Source organism: Chelon labrosus, assembly GCF_963514085.1.
Source record: "Chelon labrosus genome assembly, chromosome: 8".
Taxonomy (NCBI): domain Eukaryota; kingdom Metazoa; phylum Chordata; class Actinopteri; order Mugiliformes; family Mugilidae; genus Chelon; species Chelon labrosus.
The window spans coordinates 20,104,239-20,116,412 of record NC_140358.1 but is presented as its reverse complement, the minus strand read 5'-3'; the positions used below and the strand labels follow the sequence as shown (position 1 = coordinate 20,116,412).

Sequence of the window (12,174 nt, the reverse complement as noted above, 5' to 3'; positions counted from 1 at the left end):
TTACATTACATAGGAGCAATGCACATGTTCAGCTCATCTAATAAACATGCAATGCACCTGGAGCTTTTGATGATTCACCAAAGGTTCTGGCGCCTCAGCACAGATGCCCCCTAATAGACCACTTTTACATGTGAAACAAATTTTCAGTTTATTTACATGCATGCACGTTTCCAAAAGTAATCATGAGTTAAGCATGAGTGGACGTTCCTGCTGTTTTCACAAAGCCAGGCTGCAGTTCCGCTTGAGTCCATTAGGTGGCGGTAGCTGACCGTGTTTTGGACGAGCCGAAGCTGACCACCACAGCCCAAAGAAGAAGAAGAAGAAGAAGAAGGAGGAGCGCTGTCATGGCGGCCAAGGTGAACGCTTGACATTTTCTTTTAGGCAAAGTTTGTGGTGCTTAAACAGTGTGTTTTTAAATGAATGCGTAGGTCGTGTGTTAGCGACAATTGCCCCGGACCCGTTAAAGAAAATTTCAACGGCCTGTCATTTTTCAGGCTTTCACGCTGCACGAAAATAGCTTTGCTAACCACGTCCACTGTGTTAGCATCGCTGAATGAGTCCAGCCGGGCAGCTGTTAATTTCATAATAATAATAAAATGCGTTAGCTGACTTCACTTTGATTAGATGCCCCACAATTAAATATCTCATATTGTATCTGTTAATTATTTTTTATTTGTCAGACGTGACTATATTAGCTGATGTAGACACAAGTAATGAGGAGGTAGCGCTCGCGTTGTCTTGATTTAGCCTAGTAACCAGTTGGAGGCAGTTAGTTAGTCAGCGTTTATCAATAAAATACACGTACTTTAGTGTCAGACATCATTTAAGATTAAATTAGTTCAGCATCGAGCTACTAATATTTTTGATGTCACCATATTTGACAACTGTGTTCACTAGAAATTGTATAAACAAAACAAACAACATAAAATATGACGTTACCTGAGGTGTGTCAAGCGTTAGATGCTGCATTCAAGTACTCAAATGCCAATCAGTAGAAATCTATTGATAGACTACATACAGTGTTATCATTAATGCAGTGGTTCTCAGTTATTTTCTGTCACGCCCCCCCTAGGGGCCCGGAATGTTTTCACGCCCCCCGCCCCGAATTTAATTTTACTACTGAGAACCTGATAATATTTATTTGTTTATCTTTACATACCACTGTACGAGTTGCTGGCACCAGCGTACTGCATACAATGACCTGATTATCAAAATAGACTAATAATAATACTGCATTAATGTATGGTTACGATGCATGTACTGTATTGTTTTGTGTCTCGTATAATGGAGGTGAAAGTTATATGTAGTAAGGGTTTTTACTGTAGTGTTAATGCTTTACTTGCAGAGGTGTGACAATATGTTTTTTTTTTTTCTGCTTTTACTTATGTCCTTCTATCACTGAATGTTAATATGAGTCATCTGTTACTACTTTATCTGTTAGTGTTGTTGCTTTGAGGTGGCAGATATTATAAAAGTGTGCTTTTGTTCTGTGCTAGGTGGTGATGGTGGCCGTCCCGACGGTGCTGGGAATAGCCTCCATCCGTGTGTACACCGTAAATGAAGCTCCCACTGATGGGCTGGTGTCTCGAGGAAAGGTATGCCTGTCCCACCAAGTCTGGAGTGACAGATTTCAATTCACTGCATCTCATTGATAACACGTTGACTCTGCCTCTGTCTCCAGCTGAACGTATACACGCCACTGCCACAGTCTGCTCAGGTTAAGTTTGTTCCAGAGAGTCCGGGGGTCATTGAGAGAGGGATAACAACAGCCAGAGAGAGTGTACTACCGGTTGTCCAGGCTGTAAAGGTATTAACATTTTGTTGTGTGTATCTGCAGTCACACGCCACAATCTGCTTCGCAGAAACTACTTTTTGCAGAATTAGCTTTCACATCCTCTTCAGTATTTTCAGCATAAACAGAAAAAAAAAGAATTAGCATAAATACATGTTATATGTGGAACGGCAGCTGAGTTGTAACGAAGATGTCTCATATCGCTCATCTCGCACCTGCACCCTAACTTTTCTAAACCCTGATTTTTGTTCCTGTAACTTGCGGTTACAGAGCACAATCCTACATGCTGCGAGTGCTCTGTGCAGGTACTATTTTGCACTGTGCAAACTTCAGGAGTTAGACAGGAAATAGTGTTTTTGCTGTTAGCTCCGCAGCTGTAAGGCTTGCTGCAAGATTTGACAGTTTGATAGAGTGTAAGACTGGAAAAAAACACTGACTTAATACTGACTCAGATGTATCCGTTTCAGTTTTGCTGCCAATGTTGTGTCCTTTGATGGCCCTTTTGTAGTGATTTCAGTTTTGTTCTGTGTTCCCTGCAGGGCGCCTGTGTCTCTGTGAAAAGGGGAAGCGTGAATCTTTATCATGCCGGAGAAGGTGAGTAACAGAAGGCCCACAAAAGGTCACATTTAGATGTCTGCCTTTTATCCTTCATATCCTCCATTTATCCATCACCACTTAAAAAGCATTGTGACATTATAATACATGGAAATAGAAACACTATCTGATACTAGGGGTTTTCTACATCAACCTATGAGTTAACCCTTAAAAACAAATCTCACATACTTTATTTAAAGTTATAGTCGTATTGATTTTCTTATGTCTGAATTGATGTTATTTAATGTCATATGAGCAGTCTTATTTACAAGCAGAATAAGTCATTTGTGGCAGTGCATGTTTCCCGTGGCTTTACTATTCACGTTGCAGCTTTTATGAATACTGATTAATCAGCAAGAGTATGTTTCAGCACGTTGACTGTGTTCCTGTTTCCCAGATGTATTCTATTACTTGAAAGACCCTCCTCCGGACTTTCTACCCAGATTTGGGACCATCACCATGGCTGGCCTACTTGGCATGTTCCTGGCACGGAAAGGTACGGAAACACGGAAACCGCCGGTCATTACATCATATGTACATTCACCCGGCAAGGAACAGTGATTTCATCATCTGTCTAGACATCTCGAAGCTTATCAGCGAAAATCATCGTGCTCGTGTCATTTCACAATATTCAAGCATCTAAACATTATCTTCTGACTTTCGGTACATTTTTCCATGTGCACATGCTTGGTTGATTATCAAAGAGTGTTGACGTCTCACAACCCTATCTGTACTGATCAAAGTTCCTATGCAACCATCTATTTCCCTTTCTACCAGTAAAGGCCAGGAAATAAATGTTTTGTGGAAGTATATTTCACGTTATCTAAACCAGGACTGTGTAATATTTAGAATCAGCATTACATGTGAAACAGGCTGTTTATCATTAATACAAAATGACTTGAGTCTTTTGCGGGTCAAATTTCGCATACCCACATCCACCCCCACTACAAAGCGTACCGGAACTGACCCAAATCTGGAGCCACCTTTACTCCTTCACACAGGCTCTCCCACCCATGTTGTCACACCGTCACTCAGTTTAAAGTTCAACCTGAAACATTCAAAGCAACAACAGCTTAGCTTTCACACGTTGGCTCATGAATAGCTTTTCCTTACCTGGAGCCATATTTGGCCGATCAGAAACATCATACCGTTGATGTTCCATTGAGATCCCCCGCTGCGTTGAATATTTACTTTGACACATAGCCCCATTCGCCACAACATTAACCAAACTGTGAAGTAAATAACATAGAGGATCTTGTTACAATGTAACTTTCCTCTGGGGAAACTTGGGTGGTGGCATTTATGTGTTATGTTACTTTGACAAATACACCCACCTGAACATAACCACCCACCGTGCACCCCTGCGTGACAACAGCTATGCTTCCCTGCATCTTGGTGTCATATGTTAATACCCGCCTATCGATCAAACCAGTCCAACTTTAATCCATTTCTCTGTGGCCCACTTCTGATGCTCATATGTCCATTTTAGGCGCTCTCAGCAGAGGATATGGGTTATCACGGGCATCGTGGCTGGTCTGCGGCTAGGCAGCCTGTGGTGCAGTGCCAGTGTATGTAATGTTTTTTTCCACAATTTGAGCCACATTAGTTCCTCGTTTGGTTTAGACCACACTGACCAGACATCCATCTCTGAGCCTTGGCTGCCCAAATCCCTGTCGTTGATTCAGTGCTTTTTCATTCTTGGACCACTTTTGATAGGTACGGAACATTGCAGACTGGAAACACAACACTAGAACTGCAGTTTCGGAGATGCTCTGACCCATTCATCTAGCCACCATAATTTAGCCCTGGTCGAATTTTTCTTTTTGCTTCTAACACATTAACTTGGAGGACAGAATGTTCACATGCTGCCTAAAATATCCCACCCACAAACAGCTGCAATACTAATGAAGTAAAGAGCTATTCTCACATGACTAGCGCCTGTTAACAAATAGATACTTATCTGTCGTTGAAGGAGACTGTTAGACCCTGTCTTCTTTCTCCAGCGAATGATGCTTTAGCAACCCATTGTCAATCAGAGGCTTCAGTCTCAAGGTGTGAATAGGACTGCATCTATAACACAAGAACGGGAAGTAAACACGTTGTGAACACACATGTTAGTTGACGCGTGTTGCTTGGTCACTGCAGAGACAAAAGAAAGTTGAGGCTTGGTAAACTTGGACCTAGCAACAAGTGTCGGATATAAACTTGTTGTTTCATTTTGTCACTTTAATTGAAAATGTGTTTTTTTGCTTGTCAGTCTCTCACTGCTAGTGTGAACGCAGCTTTGCACTTTGACTGACTCACAGGGTTTTGTTATACAAAAGAAATGCAACACGGTTTTGACGCAGCCACAATTGATACAGATCTGTTTGGTTCACCTTTTCATCTAACTTTGACCATTCATATCAGGTGGCAGACTGTCACAGGTTAATCTGAATCTGAATCTGAACTCTGGTGATCAGAAATCCGACCACAGGCGCGCAGGTTACCTAGAAGCCGACCACATTAAAAACAAACATAGTTAGGTTTCTGTTTCAGTTTTCTCAGCACTCTTTGTTCTTGTCTTACTCTATCATGGCAGAGTCATTTAAATGTTCATCTCATTAATTCAAGTTTCTGTCACTGAAAGACTTGTGTGTTTGCCATACTCCTGCAGCATCTGTCCTGTATTCAAACTGGCTTGGGAGAATGTTTATGACCCACCAACATGGGTTCAACCTCTGCACTACATTGGTCTAAATAAGCTGTGTCCGTGACCTAGTCCTCAAGCGATTTAATCTCAGACATTGATTGCTGATTACTTAATTTCAGGTTCTCGTTTCAAGAGGTTAGCTCTTCCACTGGGCCTGATGAGTGCAGGAGCATCCGTCTGTTACCCGGCCCAAGCGGTGGCTGTGTTAAAGGTAACGGTACTTTTTCAATCACCAACATCTTGTTATGAATCATATTATTTTCAGAGTTTAATTCTAGCTCTGTGTCTCACGCTCCCAAGGTGACAGGTAAAAAGGTGTATGCTGCAGGGCAGTGGAGCAGAGCTACAGTGTCTTCTCTACTTGCCTCCAAGGAGCCTGTACCCAAAGAGACTGCTGCTTCACAGCCACAGGTGAAGAGTCATTTTAAGTTACCGGATAGATTTATCGTCAAGATTAGGTGTACATGTAGCTGGCTAATTCTAAAATAGAAAGTACAGTGAAGCTGTGCTTTCTGTGGGTTCAGCCTCTACTGAATGATTTCCCCTTGACATATTTTACTTGCTCAAAAAAATCCCGTCTGTATTCCATTTCCTTTCCTTGCTCTTTTCTGATCATTGCATGTTACTGGAAATGAAAGCTTGTCGCACGCACAACATGTCAAATATGATGTGTTTTTTTTGCCAGTGTATTAAATCTTAAACTTATTTGACAGGAACTGCTCAGGAAAATTGTAAAGCTAGTGCTCTGTTCTGTTTCCAGATTGTTTGTGTTGAGGCTGTCACTAGCAAGTAGTAGATATATAGGAATTTAAAGCTGTATTTTAATTTTTTTATTCACGTGCTGTTAGTCAGCTACAGTACCAAATGAAACGTCGGCAGCGGCTGAGGACGCCCCAGAGGCCAGTTTCACCACAGATACATCAGCGCAGAGTTCTGCCGTCTCAGAGACAGAAGTGAAATCAGCTGAGACTGTTTCTATCTCTGACGAGCCCGCTGTCGGAACGGAGGACGTGTCGTCATTAACACTCGCAGAAATATCCACTACAGAGACCATCACAGGTATTATATATATATATCCCTGTCATTATCCCTTTCCTCCATTCTCTGTCTGTCTTTGTTTCTCACACAATCGCACAAAGATTTCTACTGATCATGGTGGCGTATTTAATCTCTGTCCAGTTCCACTGACAAATGCTTTGCCAGCAGAGACCTCCCCTCCCTCTGAGGAGCAACCATCCCCTGTGGCGGAGCCCACGCCGAGCGTAGAGTCTGCTCCTTCATCTGAAGAAACATCTGTTCCAAAGGCAGCAGACGAGCCAGCAGGTATCAAAAATATTCCTCCCCGTAATATGCCTTCAGAGAGGAAGATAACACGAGTCATGCAAACTAACACGATGCCAGATGCCGTTAACTCCTGACCATAAAGTTGTCCCTCCTGTTGGCTGTGCAGATCACATAAAATCTGCCACCGCTTTTATGCAAATATTTCATTTGTATCAGCTAAAGCAAATTATTGCATTGACACTGCACTCAATTTAGCCACCAGACACCCATAACAAGACATTAACACACAGTGTTCATTTAATATTTTAATATTCTTTTTAAGTTTTGTCTGTGCTGCTAACCCCGGGTTACATTTTGATTTCCTTCAAGTGCCTGTTGTTGAATCAGCTGAGCCCAAGTTAGCTAGCCAGCCACCTGCTGCTGCTGCTGCTGCTGCTGCTGTGGAGGAGACGCAGACTCTCACGCCACCACCTGTTCAGCAACCTGCGGAAGAAAGCAGCAAAGGTACTGTGAACACTGCTCTGGTGTGGGAGTTAATCTCTGATCACCAGATCCAATGATACAAACAGACCAATGTCTCCTTATCATGCCCTCAGATACAGGAATTCTAGACCAGTAGAGAAGCGTTCAGTTCACATTATTGTTTCCGCTCTGTTCGGTAAAGACAGAACCATTTGCCCTGTATCAAACCAACACATTTCGGCTGCAACTCTGAGTCTGTAATCCAGCCAAACTTTGCACTTACACATCAGCAACATCTTTAAAAATCCAGGCATCCATATTTCTACAACCACACAACACATGTTTTGCAGTTTGTTTTCACCGGTTTAGTACATGCTCAGCCATGATCCTGATGTCCTTATGAGCCCCGTGTGACATGATTGGCATCTGGTTCTCACTGGGAAACAGTATTTTTGGTCCCAGTCTATTTTCGGATGAAATGCGCGAAACTGTGTACATGGACTGAACCGCTTCTCGTGGTGGGAAGGATTTCAGACAGAGACCTAGAGAAATGGTACTGGGCATGACCTCTTAAAGCGCACAGACTCGCACACACACCTGAGTAGTACCTGGATTTTAAAGCACCTAAACATGTTGCGTCTTGTTCCTGTGTGTGGACAGGTATTAATTATCCTGTCATTCCACTCCTAAACAAAGTGGAATTTGATAAATCTATTGTCAGTTTCTACTGAGGAACAGCACATTCTGTGTCTGATGTAAATTGATATGTGTTATATCTGCTCTTGCTGGAACAGTTTTACAGTGCATATCATATTTTGCCTTTGGAGAACCCATCTATGTATGAGACAGCTTGACAGATCGAGGAGTGAATGAGTTACCACAGAAAAGAATATATGGAATATGAAATCATTAGTCAAGCTTTCTGTGTAGTCTTGTCAGTCAGAGTTAAAGCAGAACAGTATGACAATTTCCTGTCATGCATATGATACTGTATAGCATAATGCGGAATCAGTGAGGGAATCGGTTTTGTTCTGAGAAAGTATAAATCCTGTTGTACCTTCCTGCATGTGTAATGTACGGTGTTAGCGTACTCTACACAAGGTAGCATCCAAAACAAACTGCAAATGGATTTTAACTGGTGATCTAATAGCAGCAGAACGATAGCGTGCAAATTTTGCTTCTACGTTTTTTCCATGATGTCATTAACTGCATCTAAGTATCAAATTATCTTACATCCACACATCCATCTCTCAATCAGCCTTTTTTATCTGAATCACTCTTAGCACAATATTTTAAATGTATGACACAAGACCATATTCAGAGAAATCTGGGGAGTATTCTGCGGAAGTGTAATCTCATATCTAGATTGAAACAAATGACAAGACTGAGGCATAATTAGTACAGAACGTCCAGATAACAGGAAGGATCAGTAACTGGATTATCCAGCAATTGAAGTATATTCTGTGCAGTTTATTCTGATGCAGTTAAGGTTTAAAAACTACTATTTCTGTGCTTGTGACTGTCGTTTGGTTTTGCATTTCTCTCGCCGCCCTCCAGAGGGCTCTGATTTCAAGCCAGACCCTTCTCTCATGGACTTCGGCCAGTCCAACCCCGAGGATGAAGACCTGTACAGCACACGCAGCTGAGAGACCGCAGCCAGCCCCAGCAGAGGCCTCGTCCCAACACTGCCATCGCACATCTCATCCAAACTGACAAACACTCATTATGCATTGTAAATAGGCCGTTTTGCAAGCAAGCACAGTTAGAAAGACTTTAATCATTTCACATTTCCATTCTCATTTTGTCTGCCCACGCCAGTTATATTTCCACAGAAAACATCCAAGCTCATTTGCATAGCAACGGTAATCAAATGGATTCCAGTACACATGACTGAATGGGTTTGCGTGGGGCAGAAACTTAGAAAGAAGGAGAAAAAATATACACCCACAACTATTTTCAAGCTTTTTCAATCGTAAATGGCAGATTGTGAAATTCGTTCTGTTTGTGTCATTTAAGAATTGCTTGGCTCTTGAGCCGCGGCTTTCACAGACACGAATGCATGATGCTTTTATTTGTTGTAATTTAGCCCAGGCTGAAAATTCTGCCGGTAACGATGACAAGATGGACTAGTGCTGTGCTGCTTTGTTGGAAAATCGTGTTCACTTGTTAATTAAGGATCTCAAAATAAATCTATATTTTTCATGAATTCATGTTGCGTCTTGTCGACTACTTACTTATAAGTGCAAACAACTAAGCAAAAAGCAGCAGACGCTTCCTGTCCTCGAGCTCAGCAAAATATCATCTGACACCAAAAAATTTCCCCTCCCAAGTCATCCAAAAAAATAAACCTTTAAGATCTATAATGAGCAGCAGCAACAATGGCTCACCTATATACCACATAAACCAAACCCTTTCTCTCAACCTGTCGGTTTCTATAAGCGGTGAACACAGACGCTCCACACACCGAGATGTTTGACTTTTAGATAAATTCTTCTTCAAAGAACTCTTTGCTGCGCATTCTCGCTTTTCATGAGATCAGAAACCGTTCGTGCCGAGTACCTTGAAAGCGCCACTGTTTTGAAAAATAACAACTTAGTCATACAAAAATATTCCAGCTCTTTGGCCCAAATGAGCTACTGTTAAGACATATTCCCAACCAGATACAAAACATCTCACATTTATAATTCATTAATCCCACATCACCCATGGTGGCCAAATCTTTCTTGGGAGTGTAAACTCCCAGAAATGATTGAATAGCTCTGTAATGAGCTGTGTTATAATTTATAATGCTCCGTGTTGCTGTATTACAAAGGCTGTTGTTGACATTATTACGCCATAAACCTGTTCTTACACCTGCAGGATATTAAATGCTAATTGTAAATCTTTGTTGGAATCTTTGGTCCACATTGAAAATATTAGGGTGTATCGGCATCAAATACGGTTCAAACGTTCATGCCCCCCAGAAGATGACTGAATCTCTTCATTTTTTCCTCAAGTGATAACAAGAAGTTGATGTGAGATATCTCAACATTTACTGGAAGTATTGGCGCAAAATGGACCTTTGTGGTTTCCAGATGATGTATTGCAACCGATGATCCTATAATCTTCAGTTCCAACTTGAGGTTTTCATGTATTTTTTGATCTCAATAATTATTAAAATAGTTGCTCCTTTTAAAGAACGTATAATCACCGGGGGTTCTCATAAAACCATTTTATTTTAATGCTTTGGCAGTAGTAATAACATCATTAACCTTAGGTGTGCTTTTATCTTAATAGCAAATGTTTGCATGCTAACAAGCTGAACTAAGATGCTAAACATCAGCATATTAACACATTAGCAAGCAAACGTCCCCATGTATCTCAAAGCTCAACTGTTCCTATACACATTCTAACAGAGCCTGGAACGCCTGTAAAGTCGTTTCCAAACATTTTGAGGATGACACAAATATTAAAACAGCAACAAAAAAAAATCCACAACATTTCAGCCCTTCCACATTAAGACCATGACATCATGTCAGCGATTCTCTCGTAAAGAACGCAGCTGAGAGTGTTGACAAGGACAAGGCTGGAGATCGCTCTCTCATGCCGATTGAGTTACAGTAACAGACTGCAAGCTTTAAAAGGAGGGTGGTGCTGGAAATCATCGTTCTTCCGCTGTTAAACGTGTTCATCATTGCTTTGCACACAAAAAAAGGGTTTCAAAAGTAAAGATATTGCTGCCATAAAGTTTGCACCTATCAACCATTTGTGGGATCATCAACAACTTCAAGGAGAGAGATTGAATTGTGAGGAGGGTTTCAGGGTGCTCAGAAAAGTCCAGAAAGTGCCAGGATAATCTCCTAAAGCTGATTCAGCTGCAGGATGGGGGCCATTACCAGTGCAGAGCTTGCTGAATGGCAGCAGGCAGGTGTGAGTGCATCTGCACGTACAGTGAGGGATAGATTTTTGGAGGATGGCCTGGTGTCAAGAAGGGCTGCAAAGAAGCCGCTTCTGTCCAGGAAGAACATCAAGAGCAGACAGATATTCAGGGAGATAGGGTTCAGGGATTGGACTGCTGAGGACTCGGGTGAAGTCATTTTCTCTGATGAATACCCTTTCTGATTGTTTGGGGCATCCAGACAAAAATTTTGTCCGGAAAAGAAAAGGTGAGCGCTACCATCAGTCCTGTGTGACTGTTAAGTAAAGCATCCTGAGACCATTCATCGTTTGGGGTTGTTCTCAGGCAACGGAGTGGACTCACTCACAGAACAGAGCTATGAATAAAGAATGTTCCGAAACATCCTCCGAGACCAACTTCTCCCAACCGTCCAAGAACAGTTTGGTGATGAACGATGCCTTTTCCAGCATGATGGAGCAACTCGCCATAAGGCAAAACATCGAAATGTTGGGGCCATGGCCAGGAAACTCCCCAGACCTTTAATCCCATTGAGAATTTGTCAAACAAATTCTGATAAACTCCAAGCATTTTATGCCAGAATGAGCTGCCGTCAGTCAGGATGTGGCTCAGAAGCTGAAGCAGAAACATAAGGGTCAACACTGCAAATATTGACTCTTTGCATAAACCTAATGCAATTGTCAATAAAAACCTGTGACACTTATGAAATGCTTGTAATTATACTTCACTGTACATTAGTGACATGTGACAAAAAGATCCAAAAATAGAAGCAGAAATATAATGCTTGTGACATTCTCACAACTTCTGGCCACAGCTGTAGACCACCCTTCTCATTACATGTTGTGTTACAATGTTATCATTACCAAGTCAGACACTGATTCATATGAGATCTGCTTCCTTTTCCAAAAACTCCTGCCGGATCCCAGGTCATTTCAGATCACCGTGGTTTGCAGGAACAAAAGCTGGGACGTTGAAAATCAACAAAGTTTAAAAAAGGACAAATGTACAGTACATGGACGACTAGTCATGGAAATGATTATGTCCTGGAACCATTTGAACAAACAATAGTGTGTGAACTCTGGGAATGCCATGTGCAAAGCTTTTTAAAGCATTCTCCGTGCCACATGTTTTTGCTTACTTTAACGCGCACGCAGTGTGTGCAGAGGTAACGGGGTATCTGTTAGCATCTTTACAGCCTTTTTACTGCTCCTCTGAGGAACTAGAGTCAGGACCCCTGGACCCCTGGACCTCATAAACCCTGCATGAGCCTGTCCGGAGTCACGGCTCCTATGACTGTATGTGCGCACGCTCGCTTATGTGTGTAAAAGAAAAAAACATCAGTTAGACATCAATATTTTCTCATCCTTCTCCTTGTGATACACAGGTAGAAACATACAAATGGGACCCATATGTATGTATGGGCTGGTGATGTTTTTTGCCAAACTTTTCTTGTTC

At 41.8% G+C, this 12,174-nt stretch overlaps 1 protein-coding gene across 2 annotated transcripts; it reads left to right on the top strand.

Moving 5' to 3' along the window:
- apool (apolipoprotein O-like) lies at nucleotides 1-9,030 on the top strand. Of its 2 annotated transcripts, none has more exons than XM_084550411.1 (11): nucleotides 1-356; nucleotides 1,497-1,595; nucleotides 1,682-1,807; nucleotides 2,332-2,386; nucleotides 2,784-2,882; nucleotides 5,198-5,289; nucleotides 5,379-5,489; nucleotides 5,927-6,137; nucleotides 6,282-6,401; nucleotides 6,732-6,866; nucleotides 8,382-9,030. In XM_084550411.1, the coding sequence occupies exons 1-11, from the start codon at nucleotides 345-347 to the stop codon at nucleotides 8,468-8,470; spliced, it is 1,149 nt and encodes a 382-aa protein (XP_084406537.1). In that variant the 5' UTR covers nucleotides 1-344; the 3' UTR covers nucleotides 8,471-9,030. The 2 variants fall into 2 exon arrangements, with proteins under 2 accessions (XP_084406537.1, XP_084406538.1); XM_084550412.1 differs by having other exon boundaries at nucleotides 14-356; nucleotides 6,285-6,401.
- Nucleotides 9,031-12,174: the final 3,144 nt, after the last annotated feature.

Excerpts from the sequence above, each read along its gene's own strand:
- apool (XM_084550411.1), top strand. Across the intron at positions 6,402-6,731 it reads GGCAGCAGACGAGCCAGCAG|TGCCTGTTGTTGAATCAGCT; the intron begins GTATCAAAAATA and ends ATTTCCTTCAAG. Across the intron at positions 6,867-8,381 it reads TGCGGAAGAAAGCAGCAAAG|AGGGCTCTGATTTCAAGCCA; the intron begins GTACTGTGAACA and ends GCCGCCCTCCAG.